Genomic DNA, 13,893 nt, shown 5'->3' with positions numbered 1-13,893 from the left:
GTGCCACCACCTTGGCTACAGCTTGCTCCCACCCATCTCCTGTCATAATAAATTCAGTGTGTGATTATTCCTGGTGTGATGGAAAGACTCAGTAGCACATAGATGGGAGGAAAGCACTTGTCCTGCATTTTCTCAACTATTTAACTGTTGTTACTGTACTGACATGTGTTTTAATATCTGTTTCTACAAAACCATCCCCTTGTAGATAAGATGTGAAGGAATCCGACTGTTTCTCCTCTGGCTTCAGGCACTTCAGACTAACTGTTTGGAAGAGCAGATATTAATATTTGCATGCCTTGTGCCTGGCTTTCCACCCATTATGTCCTCACGAGGTCTCTGTACACTAGACAACCTCATTAGTCCTCCTAATTCCCCAGATGGTGAGTAAACAAACACAATTTCTGTGTTTTGCCTCCCCTTCCATGGTGTATGTATAGGGCTTGTGAGTTTCTTGTGGGGAAGCTGTCATCTGGATGGTACTGTTTGTTGCTCTGGGATGCACTGAATTTGTCAAGCTCTTGTGTTTGTTGCAGTTGTATGGCTTTCTGATCTTGTCGTTCTGGGGCTTGGTTTTGTTGGGTGGGTGGTTGTTGTGGGTTTTTTGCTTGCTTTGTTTTGTTTGTGTTGAAGTTGAAATGCAGCTATATAAACGTGTTGCTGCAAAATCACTAGACATGTAGACTTAAGGATTGTAAAGCATGAGGGTGGTGTGTGGTTCTATATGGGTTCATCTGCAATGATTGCTCATGGTAACCCTTCCAAACTGCAGTAAACTTGAGGTCGTTGCCATCCTTGTTTGGGGTATAGGGAAAATACAAGAAGCCCAAGCAATTCATAGATTCATAGAATGGTTTGGGTTGCAAGGGACCTTGAAGATATCTAGTTCCAACCCTCCTGCCCTTCTACTAGACCAGATTGCTCAAGGCCTCATCCAACCTGGCCTTGAACACCTCCAGGGAGGGGTCATCCACAGCCTCCGTGGGTGACCTGTTCCAGTGTCTCACCACCCTCACTCTAACGAATTTCTTTCTGATATCCAGTCTAAATCTCCCCTCTTCAAGCTTGTCCTATCCCAACAAATCCTTGTAAAAGGTCCCTTCCTGGATTTCTTGTAGGCCCCTTCCAAGTACTAGAAGGCTGCTCTAAGATCTCCCTGGAGCTTTATTTTCTCCAGGCTGAACTTTGCCTTTGTACAACTTAGTAGCATATTAACAATTATTTTCAAGTTTTATTGAAGTTGTCTTTTATTTCACTGTTTTCAGGTTTTCAATTTTTACAACATTTCCTTTTTCTCCTTTTAGCTAAGATTTTTCCAGAAGAAATAACTCCACTTTTGCCAGCTGTCTCTGGAGAGAAGATTGCTGAAGACCAAACATGCTATTTTCTTCAGCTGCTATTAAAATACATGGTACTTCAGGTGAGGAGGATATCTTTTTAACTACTCATAGTTGAAGGAGTCTACTTGTGGTCTATTAAGTCTATGCTGTATCTATATGGAGCTGGTTTTGCCCCTTGCCAGGGAGAAGCTGCCTTCTGCATTTTCTTGCTTTTGGAAGGGAAATCATTCCAAAGGTATTTTCTCCTGCCATTTTCCGTGAAAATAAGATGTTTTTCACATCTGTCATAAGAATCAATGAGTGTTTACAGAATCATAGAATGTTAGTGGTTGGAAGGGACCTCTGGAGATCATCTAGTCCAACCCCTGTGCCAGAGTGGGATCATCTAGAGTGGGTCATGCAGGAATGCCTCCAGGTGAGTTTTGAATGGATCCAGAGAAGGAGACTCCACAACCTCTCTGGGCAGCCTGCTCCAGGGCTCTGTCAACCTCACAGTGAAAAAGTTTTTCCTTATGTTCCCGTGGAACCTCCTCTGCTCCAGCTTGCCCCCATTGCCCCTTGTCCTGGCATTGGACATCACTGAGCAGAGCCTGGCTCCATTTTCCTGATACTTGCCCTTCACATTTTTATAAACATGAATGAAGTCACCCCTCAGGCTCCTCTTCTCCAAGCTGAAGAGGCCCAGCTCCCTCAGCCTTTCCTCTTAAGGGAGATGTATTACCCTAACCTGTAGGGCAACAGAATATTTTATGTGCTTGTGGTCACATTTAGGCAATTGATGGGGGGTAAAGATGCAGTTTGTTCTGCTCAGACACATACATAGCTGAGAAGATATGTAAAGGACCACTGGAGAAAAGAGAGAGTTAAAAAAAGGAGAGATGACTTCTGAGATTATTTCAAAAGGATGCAAGTAGCATGTACATAAAATTTAATTAGAAATAGATCAGATTAATCTGCCCAGGAAAGAAATGAAGATAATGTCTTTATTTAAAAAGTAGAAATTAAACAACATTTTACATAAAGGCGAAACTGTATTGACAATGAACATGAAAGAACTCAGTCTTAAAAAGTAAAGTAAAGATAAAAGATAATGAAATACTTTCAGATACATTTTTTTATTTTTCTATCAAAAGGCAAGACTAAAACAGTGTTAGGAAGGGTTTTGTCACCCTGAATAAATGCTTCATTCTGAAAAGTGGCACTCTTTGGTTTGCATATTAGTCTGACAGCACTTCAGTTAAAAATATTTTCACCCTTCTTACTAAACCTTTTATTACATCTTTGGGATCTGAAAAAAGTTGACTGCACTATAAATCCAACTGCACTGTGGTTCATCAACACTCACTTTTGAGGAGAGCACAGCTGGGCAGGAACCTTCTTGCTGCTGCAGGTGCAGAATGATCACTCAGAGCAAACCTGCATCTTCACAGAAACTGATGTTTGCAACTGGGTAGAATTTAATGAGAGTTAGTTCACACAATAAATAAAATAATAAGGTTGAGCAGTCTTGTTTCCAAGTTCTATATATGTGTTTTGCAAAAGCAGAACATTCCAAGTTCCAAAATTTCTAGAGATTTGGGAAAAGATTTAGAACTGTTGAGGGTGGAAGGACCTTTCAGATCAAGCACAGATTCAAATAAGAAATATGTTTAAATGAAAATAAGTCATCATATTACAGATGTAAGCAAGTCAGTGTTTCTTTAACTTAATAAATTATCATTTTAAATATAGATTCAGTGAACTATATTGTTGGACAGGCTTTTGTAAGAGGTTTTTACTAAAAAATTAAGAATCCTCTTGTGTTTCGGTGTTGCTTAAAAAAATCAAAAAAGGAGAGAAGAGCTGGCCCTGAATTTTAAGTGTATGGCAAAATATAAAACACTTTTAGTGCTTACTTGAGTTTCACAAAAAAAAAAAGTGATGTAAGAGATTAGGTTCAAGTCAACAGTGGAAAAAGTGCTTCTGCTTTTTCCTTTCTTCTTTGAAATGGTTTTGAATTTTCTTACACAAATAATGAAACACACCCACATTAGTTATGAGCAACTTACTCCAAACTTGAAGGTGTTTTAGTATGAAAAGAACAATTATTTGTTAAAATTTGGCAGTCTTCTAAGGAGTTGTACTCTGGTTAAAGAGTAGCTTGAAAGTACATGTATGACTCTGGTGTTGATTCATTGAATGGTTTGGGTTGGAAGGGACCTTAAAGATCATCCATTTCCAACTCTGCTTCCATGAGCAGGGACACCATGTTGTTCAAGGCCTCATCCAACCTGGCCTTGAACACCTCCAGACATCCACAACCTCCCTGGGCAATCACTTCCAGTGTCTCATCACCCTCACTGTAAAGAATGTCTTTTTAATTTTCAGTCTAAAGCTCCCCTCCTCAACCTTCAATCCATTATGTCTTGTCCTATCCCAACAAGCCCTTGTAATAAGTCCCTTCCCAACTTTCTTTTTAGGTCCCCTTCAGGTACTGGAAGGCTCTCTTCAGGTACTGGTTCTGTGCAAGAAGGGAAGAGTACCTTTAAAAAGAAACTCGAGTGTCAGCCTCTCGCTTGTCAGTGCAGAAGATTTCTGTCTTGAGTCCAGTTTTGCCCAGGGGTGCTGCATATGTGTGTGCAACCATATGAAACATGAGTGTTGAGAGTGTTTCTAGTGACAAACACACTTGTGATTCCAGTGTAGCCCAGAGTAGCTTTTCTCTAAATGTATAGGTAAGATACAGCTTGGTCAGGCACATTAATAGGACATTTTCTGTGCTTCACTGCATTAGAACAGCAGAAATATGCTGGCTTCTCATGAGCTTGCTTTCTTTGATATGCTAAAGCCCTCACAGTAATATTTTCTGTTCTTAGGCAGTTTGTAAAGTTTCTTGGGGCAGTGCTAATTTTTTCTCTCTCTTGTTGAACTGTAGTTGTTTTTGTGTTCAGCGTGGAGTGATTGACAGTGTAACCTATTAATGTAAAGCTTCTTCTTTCTTTCTTTTTAACTACACGACAAAGGCTGCAAGCTTAGAATGGAAGAATAAGGAGAACCAAGACACTGGATTTAAATTTCTCTTCGCCTTGTTTAGAAAATATTACCTTCCTCACTTGTTTCCGTCCTTTACAAAGCTCACCAACCTCTACAAACCTGTTCTTGGTGAGTTGTGGATTTTGTCTTTTAAGTAGAATAAAAAATAATGGTAGCATCTCTGTTACCTGCTGGCATATCACTGCAGTTCTGATCAGTAAGGACTTTTTTCCTCCCTTGTCTCATGACTTGTTTTAGCCCCCTTGTTTGTAGCCCTTTTCTTTTGCTTTCCTTTGTTTTGTGTGATCCAAATTACAGCATTCAGGTAAAATCTGTGCTTTTAAGCTCTTGCTTTTTCTTCAGGAGTAATAGCATTCTGGTAGAATATCCACATTAGTATAGTAAGAGCAGTCAGTCATTGCATCTGTTGTTTCGTGTGGGGAAAGTGTGGTGTTCAATACATTTAACCAGAGTCTGGAAGCAATTTCTGTTATTTAAGATGGCACTTTCTCTTTATCTTTTTTTTTTTTTTTCTCTCACCAGATGTTCCAGATGTCAGACCAAGACCAGTGTACGTTACTACAACACGAAACAATGATAATGTCTACAGCACAAAGATCCCATACATGGCAGCTCGAGTTGTTTTTATCAAGTGGCTCGTTACCTTCTTCCTTGAAAAGAAATATTTAACTGCTGCCCAGAACACAAAAAACGGAGGAGAAATGCTCCCTAAAATTATTCAGGTGTGTTTTAAAGTTTCTCTCTCTTCTTAACATACATGCTAAACTTGCACAGTGCACTGGCCACAGGAACAAGAAAGAAATGCTACCCTTAAGTGATGCGCTTGATTATTGGGCAAATGCCAAGCACACGAGGTTCAACAAGTCGAAGTACAAGGGCCTGCGTCTGGGTTGGGCCACTCCCAGGCACAAATCCAGGCTGGGTGCAGAATGGGTTGAGTGTAGCCCTGAAGGAAGAGATCTGGGGCTGTTGATTGATGAGAAGCTCTCTATAAGCAGGCGGTGCCCTCATGCAGCCCAGAATGCAAATCATATCATGGGCTGCATCAAGAGGAATCATGGCCAGCAGCTCAAGAGAGGTGATTCTGCCCCTTTCCTCTACTCTTGTGAGGCCCCAGAGCCTTCTTTTCTCCAGGCTGAACAGCCCCAATTCTTTCAGTCTTTCTTCATAGGAGAGGTGCTCCAGCCCCCTGATCATCTCTGTGGCCCTCCTCTGGACCTGCTTCAATGGATCTATATCTGTCTTCTCTTGGGGGTCCTGCAGCCGATCATAGGACTCCATTTGAGGTCTCAGCAGAATAGAGTGGCAGAATCATCTCTTTTCATCTGCTGGCCGCACTGCTTTTGATGCAGCCTTTTTGATGCAGGATGCCATTGGCCTTCTGGGCTGCAAGTGCACACTGTTGGCTCATGTCCAGCTTCTCACCCACCAGCACCCCCCAGGGCTGCTCTCAATTTCATCATTCCCCAGCCTGTATTGACATTAAGGATTGCTCTGACCAAGAGGAGCACACGTGTCTTGAGTTCTGTGTAAGCATTCCAGATTTTTGGTGGATGCTGTTTCAGTAATTCCATGAGGCGTGTGGTATTGTTCTGTGCAGACTGTTGGTGGTGTCAGCCAAGATAAAAGTGCAGAGCTGGAGAGCAGCATGCCTTACGCTGGTGAGCCAGAGAGAAGCCACTCTAACAGCAGCACCTTGTCCGACAGAAGGCTCAGCAATTCCAGCCTCTGCAGCATCGAGGAGCAGCATCGCAGTGTCTATGAGATGGTGCAGAGAATCCTCCTGTCCACTCGAGGATATGTGAACTTTGTTAATGAGGTGTTTCGACAGGTAAGTGCCTGTGTGCAGCTGTGTGTTTGCGTTTGAGGAGAGGTGGTTTTGAATATCTCCTTCTCTAGAAATAAGACGTGTTCGTATTTGATCTACTCTAGGTGATCCTGCTCTGGCAGAGGGGTTGGACTGGATGAGCTTTTGAGGTCCCTTCTGACCCCTAACATTCTGTGATTCTGTGAAAGCACAGTGTGAAGGCTGTGGGTCAGGCAGCTGGTTAGACTTGATGATAAACACACCAGCACACTTAGTTTGGAGTCCTTCTCAGGTCTAGTTTTAATGAGAAAAGGACAAAATCTGTATGGGAACTGAAGCTTGTTGCTGATGCCAGACAACAATGTGATCTAGTGTGAGGTGTCCCTGGCCAGAGCAGGGGGATTTGAACTAGATGTTCCTTGAGGTCCCTTCCAACCCTAACAATTCTATGATTCTATGTCTTATTTGAATGGGCCACTTTCTTTGTTCTTGGTACTGTGATGTAATTTAAAGGTTTATAAATAGAAGTTCCAGGTCACAGCAATGTGCACAAGATGCTTTGTAGCAGCTGAGTGAGCATGCATGCCTTGCTGTGAGGTATCTTGTGTGGCAAGGTGTAGGACCTCCTCATAGCAGTGCTTTGCAGTGGGGTGGGTGGCACTTTGGCTGGAAGGGATGATTTTTGTGTGCCTAGCTCCCCTGCTAGTATCTTTTTCCACCTTTGAGGCAGGTGTATCCTGTCTGTTACCAGCAGGCCTGGTGTCCTACAACTCAACCCATGATTAAAAAACACGAAGTCCAGCTGGTGAACACTAGGCTTGGAGCCAGGCATTGATCTCCTGACTCTGTTGATTCCCTCATCACTCCCTGCAGCTGGAGGGATAAAGGAGAACAGTGCTTGTACTTCCAGTCCCTCAACCAGTCACCCTAAGGCCCTGAAGTCTTCATTGCCCGTGGGCTTCTTGTTGCTATTTCATTGCTGCCTATGTGAAAGATTGATAGTGGATAGTAATTGAAGGGCTGTATTCAAGAAGGAACCTTCTTCCTTACAGCATTAACCTGGGCCCCAGGGTGGGCAATAGACTTCCCTAAGAAGTGGGTCTGGTCTGCATATTGGGCCTTGTGCTCCCTTCAGAAATGAGTCACCTTTGACAGTGACATCTCTTTTATTCTTCACTAAAGGGGTTTTGGTGCAAGGTGTAGACCAACTGAACCACGGCAACACCTCCAAGCTGAGTGTACCATCATCCTTGTCATCCTTCATGTCTCCTTGCAGAGCATTGTACCTCTTTTGCAAGGGCAGTTGGGAAGGTGGGGTAGTTACTGGGGGGGGGCAGATGTGATGCAGATTGTGCTGGGCAGAAGTGTGTTGCCATTGCTTGCTATCCTTGTAGGTCCCCACAATTAGTCAGATGGAGAGATAAAGGAGTCCTGTGTATCGTGAGCTCTGCCTGCCTCTTCTCCAGAAAGCACAGCATGATAGTTAAATTTAGCCTGCCAGGCCTCCATGGTCTCTAATGGCCTCTGAGATGAAGCCATGTTAGGTCAGAGAGCTTGCAAGTAGCAAAGACTACCTCTTTGTTTTTGTCCAAGCAAATACAACCTGTAAATGATTGGTTATTACCAGTTGGGGAGTTGTGGGGGATGTAGGTATATGCTGGTAGGTAGGCTGCTGATTTATCATTACTCCTTCAAGTACAGATAGAAAAGTGAAAAACTGAGTTTCCTTTTTTTTTGAGCTGTGTGATTTATGGGCAGGGGTGTGTGGGTGTGCTTATGTCTATCTCCTGGGTGTAGTAAACAAGTTGACTTTTCCCGCAGGCTTTTTTGTTGCCACCTTCTGATGTATCTGCCACACGCAAAGTGGTTAAGGTGTATCGGAAGTGGATACTGCAAGAGAAGCCTGTGTTCATGGAGGAGCCAGACAAGAAGGAAGACAGCCAGGATGCTGTGGTCACCTTGGAGGATTCAGTAGTGCAAACAGATGGTAAACATGTATGGTATCAGAGTTACTTTATTCTGTTCACCTACAATATGTGATTTAAGTTTGAAACTCGCTTTGTAAATGAGGAGTGATTTAAAGACTGTGTGGGAAGTCAAGATTTAAAAGTGCTTTTATTTAAGATCTAGACATTTAAATAATGTTCAGTACCCCTTCCTGAGTGCCAGAAGAGATTGCACCTATCTTGAAAAGTGTAGTTTGTGGATTATTTTCAGTCTGTATAAATAGGACTGCAAGAACTTAATGGAAGAAATGCTAATACCTTCTGCAATGTTAACAGTTACACAGGCTGTTGGCCTAGTGCATGAGGAATCACAGATATTAGGGTCTGAAAGGGACCTCTGGTGATCAGGTCCAATCCCCCTGGCAGAGCAGGATCACCAAGGGCAGGTCACACAGGAATGCATCCAGGTGGTTTTAAATGTCTCCAGAGAAGGAGACTCCACAATGTCTTTGGGCATCCTGTTCCAGGCCTCTGACACCCTCACGGTGAAAAAAAGTTATGCTTGTGTTCATGTGGAACCTCCTCTGCTACAGCTTGCACCCATGGCTCCTTGTCCTGTCACTGGACATCTCTGAGCAGAGCCTGGCTCTGTCCTCCTGACACTGCCCTGCACATCTTTATAGACAGTGATGAGGGCACCCCTCAGGCTCCTCTGCTTTAAGCTCAAGAACCCCAGCTCCCTCAGCCTTTGCTCAGAAGGGAGATGTTCCACTCCTTCAGCATATTGATGGCTCTGTGCTAGAATTTTTCAAGCAGTTCCCTGAGGCCCTTCTTGAACTGAGGGGCCCAGAACTTGACACAAGATTCCAGATGTGGCCTTATCAGGGCAGAGCAGAGGGGGAGGAGAACCTCTCTTGACCTACTAACCACAGCCCTTCTAACACGCCTCAGGATGCCATTTGCACTCTTTGCTTTTGGTGGTAGTTAAGAATTTGACAGTATCTACTAATTGAAGTGCAGATACAAATCCTGTGCATCATCTTTTTAGTATCCTGTGTTGAACCATCAGTAAAAGTTGACTTTGACATGGTGAAGCCATTTAAAAGGAAGTTTCATTGTACTGAGAATGAGGTTTGAGTTGTACAAACGTAGTGAGAATTATAAAATTTTGACAAATTATTATTTATAGAGGGGTTTCTAGTTTTGCCAGGCTTAAATGCAAATATTCTGCAGTGGCTACAAAATGGACTATAAAATATTTCAAATAATGTAGCTCTTAAAACTTGTATGAGCCTTTAAATTCCATATGCTGTCTGTGGGTTGAGAGATTAAGAAACAATGGATGTGAATTCCTTGCTGAAATGGATTGAGGGCATGACAGTTCCCCCTTCTCTGTGCTTCGCAAATGGTTTTCAGTAAAAGTGGACATGTTCCTTTCTGCTTGGTCACTAACAGAATGATGTTTTTGAAAGCTTTCCTCTGACCATTCAGGACATAAGCGCTCATCCAGCTGGGGAAGAACCTACTCCTTTACCAGTGCTGTTAACAGAGGATGTGTGTTAGAAGAAGAGGACAAAAATGTTAAAGCTGGAGCTCAAGCTGCCTTACAGGTAAGATATAGAGAATGCCTGGGCTTTACATGGTCATCTAGTGTACACTACAAATTATAGTCTGGTCTCTGTGGTGAAGGAAAATAACTACCAGCACATGCTGAATTTTGTAAGATACAATTTGGAATTCATCTATCACAGAATGCCAGGCCAGAAGGGACCCCAAACACCATCTAGTTCAACCTTTTTATGTGATAGTGGAGTTGAAATGAGATGGCCCAGAACCCTGTTAAGATGAGTCTTAAAACTGGCCAGTGTAGGGGAATCCGCTGCTTTCCTTGGGAGATGATTCCAGTGTCTGGCTGTTCTCCAGGTGAAACATTTTTTTCTGGATTCCAGTGGGAATCTCCCCATTAGTAACTTGTCTCTGGCATGCCTCGTCTTTTCCATGTGAAAAGGGAGTCTCTATCTTCCTGGTAGCCACCCTTTATGTACTGGTAAATGTATAACTTAAAAAAAATTGTTTGTAAGCCCTATGACCATGTCTTATTTAAAGGCTTTTCCAACCTTGATGAATTAGGCCAAAATGTTGTCACCTACCCTGTGGCTCACAAGAAGAAATTTTAGGAACACTTAATGAACATAAGTCACCCCTTTTGGTTCCATACCAGACTCCCAGGCCAGCCTTTTTTCCAAGCAGCCTCAAGCTGCACTGGAATTTGACTGGTTCAGTGAAGAACTGACTTTGCAGGTTGAGAACACTGTTTCTTTTATCATTTTTGATTTACTAAAGGAAGGCATGGGTGGGTTGGACTAGATGACCTTTGGAGGTCCCTTTCAACTCAGACCATTCTATGATTTCATGAGTCTATGATTCTTTATTTGTTTTAAGATGGAAGGTTCATCCTTTTTCTACTGTGGATACCGGGAATAATCAGAACTGTACATTTGCTTTTGCTGAACCTCATTTATTGGAACTACTGGGGGTAGCTCAAGCACATAGTGCCAGGAAATGAGTGGAAGAGACCCCTAGAACCCTCATGCTGTTTGCAATGCATGCCTTTGTGTCTGAAATGCCAAGCAAGCGTGGTGCAGAAAAATAAATTGTAGGCAAAACACAAAAGTGAAAGGTTTGGCTGGAGGAGGAGAAGTGTTTAATTGTGAGTCTTGATGTTTTGTATTCCTAACACTACAAAAGCTAACTGTAAATGCCTGTCTTGAAGGTGTTCTTGACAAACTCTGCAAATGTTTTCTTACTGGAGCCATGTGTTGAAGTCCCTGTGCTTCTCAAGGAGCAAGTGGATGCCTGCAAAGCAGTGCTGAGTATCTTCAGGCGCATGATAATGGAACTGTCCATGAATAAGAGGACGTGGTAAGCTTAATGTGTTCTGCATCATTTAGCAGAAAATTGGCAACATTTCAACTTCCATGGGAGAGCTGATGGGTGGGGAAAAGACTGGCTTTCTCAGGAGCACACCTTACAGCACCAGTCCTGCCAGTGACTGCTGTCTGAATTGATTTGTGAGATGGCAGGTTTTGCTGCATCTACATCACAGTACTGTTTGACTTCATGGTTCTGGCTGGTATTTCCATTCCTGACTTCACCTTCTCAAGAATTAGTTTTTACAGTCCACAACCAACTAATATTGCTTTGCAAATGATCTGTGAAGTCTGAAGTGTGATCCCACTCTCCATGAGTAAGACTTACTGGAGTATTAAGAGGGGCATTGGTGCACAAAAACTAACAAATGGAATTACTAGGACATGTGAACAGAAAGTGCAATTTTGTTTTGGAACCAGGGAGCAGATGTTACAGATACTCCTTAGAATAACAGAAGCTGTGATGCAGAAGCCAAAAGAGAACCAGATGAAGGATACATTTGCTCAAAGCATGTCAGGATTACTTTTCCGAGTAAGTGTTTGGGGGTTGTTTGGCTTTTATTGGTGTTTTATGTTTGTGGGGTTTTTGTTTGTTTTGTTGCCTTTCTTTTTAATGATGATTACCCATAGTTAAGAAGTATCTCACAGTACTGTGAAACCTACTTGTAAAACACAAAAAAACTTCTCCTTTGCAGAAATCCAAGTAATTATTTGGTAAACTGTCCCTAACAAAGGGAGACTGATGTGATTTGTTCTTTGGGGCTCTATTACAAGCCATGGTGGGAACTGTCAGGCACACAGAGTCTCTTTGGGGCATATCTTCAATGAGTATCTTTAACGTGTAAGCTTGATGTAACTGTTTTTCTAGAAGTTCAGCTGGCAAGTCAAAACTGAGTCACGTTGATTGAGATGAGGACATTTATACCTTGTATTGTACTTCACATGCTCAGCTACAGTGCCTAGGCCTGGGTGTCGCTGCTGTATCTCAATCTCTGCAGTCATTCTGTGGGTGTAGGAAACAGCTCTTCGTTCTCTGGAGTATTATGTGCAGTTCTGGACTCCTCAGTTCAAAGGGACAGGGATATACTAGAGAGTGTCCAACAGAGGCTTTGAGGATGATGAAGGGGCTGGAACGTCTGATGAGGAAAGGCTGAGAGACTTTGGACTGTTTAGTCTGGAGAAGAGACAGCTGAGAGGAGATCATATTAATGTTTACAAATATCTGAAGGGTGGGTGTCAAGAAGAAGGGGCCAGTCTTTTTCCATGGTGTGCTGTGATAGGACAAGGAGAATGGATACCAGAAAGTTTCACCTCAAGGAGGCAAACTTCTTTACTATAACAGTGCTGGAACCCTGGAGCAGGCTGCCCTGAGAGGTTGTGGAGTCTCCTTCTCTGGAGACTTTCTGGAACCACCTGGATATGTTCCTGTGTGAGCTGCCCTGGGTGATCCTGCTTTGGCAGGGAAGTTGGACTCGATCTTAAGAGGTCACTTCCAACCCCTATCATTCTATGATTATACAAAGGGTATTATTTCAGTCTACCAGAGGACATTCAGACCACCTGAAATATTTCAGGGTATTTAGATTTCCTTAGTAATCTCCACAATTCTTTGCCCACTGATTTCGGGGAGTGTCTTTATGATGAAGAATAGCTCTACAGAATACCTGTACAGCATGAATTCTCACTGCTAATATTCAGGTCAGTGAAATAATTTTGACAAATACATGATCTGTCCCTTGTTTCTTTTCTCCCAGACCCTCATCGTGGCTTGGATCAGAGCAAACCTGAGTGTTTACATCTCCAGGGACCTGTGGGATGAGCTGCTCAGTGTTCTGTCTGCCCTGACAGACTGGGAGGAGCTCATAAATGAGTGGGCCAATATTATGGACTCTCTGACAGCAGTGCTAGCAAGAACTGTGTATGGGGTAGAAATGACCAATTTACCCTTGGATAAGCTCAGTGAACAGAAAGAAAAAAAGCAGAGAGGCAAAGGTTAGTCTCTGTGCTTCAGTGCTTGTTTATACCAAACAAGTTAAAGATTGAGGTTTAATCTTAAAAATTAATTTAATCTAACCGTAAATACTACTTAATCTTGTCTAAGAACCTGTTTAATCAAATATGCAGTGCTTTGGATTTTTTTATTCTCATCCTTCATCATGGGAGGAAAGGTGATTTGGGTCAGTGGGAGAAAGCTATTGAGCACGTTTTAGTATGTGCTCAAAACCAGGATTTTCTGTGTAGTGGAAATTTTACATTCCAGTGGATTTCTGTGCTTCAGTCTGGTAGTCATCCATGTAAACATTCTTTTCCATGTATTTTTATTAAACTGCATTAATTACAATACTTCAGCTACATTTATGTACCACCTTGCAGCTGTTGCACATAGTTGAAGTAGTGATTGTTTTTTATTCATAGTAGAAGTGAGTCTCTTGTTTAAAATGTTAATATTTTTCTTGTGAGAGTGCTTGAAAGTCCATTCATTGTTGAGCATAAATATTGTGCCCAAGCATGCAATGCTATGGAATTTTGTTTTCTTTATCTCTAAGGTGGCATTTTAGAGCCTCAGAAGACAGCTGTAGTGGGAAGATCTTTTTCATTAAGCTGGAAAAGTCATCCTGAAGTTGTGGAGCCAATGAGATTCAGAAGTGCTACAACCTCTGGAGCCCCAGGAGTTGAGAAAGCAAGAAACATTGTTCGTCAGAGAGCAACAGGTTAGACCACAACTACATCCTGATGTTCCCAAACACTCAGGAACACTCAGATTTGAAATCTGCCTTTGAGTTGTGGCTGCTTTCAGAAGTTGTGCAAATAATAGTTGGATGCTTCAACAGAGATGTTGT

General features: G+C 42.5%; 1 protein-coding gene across 1 annotated transcript in view; it reads left to right on the top strand.

The window, feature by feature from the left end:
• Nucleotides 1-13,893, top strand: part of RALGAPA2 (Ral GTPase activating protein catalytic subunit alpha 2) — a 126,212-nt gene that overhangs the window by 22,460 nt on the left and 89,859 nt on the right. The window contains exons 6-16 of the mRNA XM_054383527.1: nucleotides 206-380; nucleotides 1,302-1,417; nucleotides 4,340-4,478; nucleotides 4,893-5,092; nucleotides 5,971-6,201; nucleotides 7,999-8,172; nucleotides 9,596-9,733; nucleotides 10,897-11,045; nucleotides 11,474-11,585; nucleotides 12,808-13,045; nucleotides 13,600-13,764. Of these exons, the coding sequence (XP_054239502.1) occupies nucleotides 206-380; nucleotides 1,302-1,417; nucleotides 4,340-4,478; nucleotides 4,893-5,092; nucleotides 5,971-6,201; nucleotides 7,999-8,172; nucleotides 9,596-9,733; nucleotides 10,897-11,045; nucleotides 11,474-11,585; nucleotides 12,808-13,045; nucleotides 13,600-13,764 (1,837 nt within the window). The remainder of the gene's footprint in view (nucleotides 1-205; nucleotides 381-1,301; nucleotides 1,418-4,339; nucleotides 4,479-4,892; nucleotides 5,093-5,970; nucleotides 6,202-7,998; nucleotides 8,173-9,595; nucleotides 9,734-10,896; nucleotides 11,046-11,473; nucleotides 11,586-12,807; nucleotides 13,046-13,599; nucleotides 13,765-13,893) is intronic.

Source organism: Indicator indicator, chromosome 9, assembly GCF_027791375.1.
Source record: "Indicator indicator isolate 239-I01 chromosome 9, UM_Iind_1.1, whole genome shotgun sequence".
NCBI lineage: Eukaryota > Metazoa > Chordata > Aves > Piciformes > Indicatoridae > Indicator > Indicator indicator.
The sequence above is the reverse complement of the archived record's forward strand: the minus strand, read 5'-3'. Positions and strand labels throughout refer to the sequence as shown.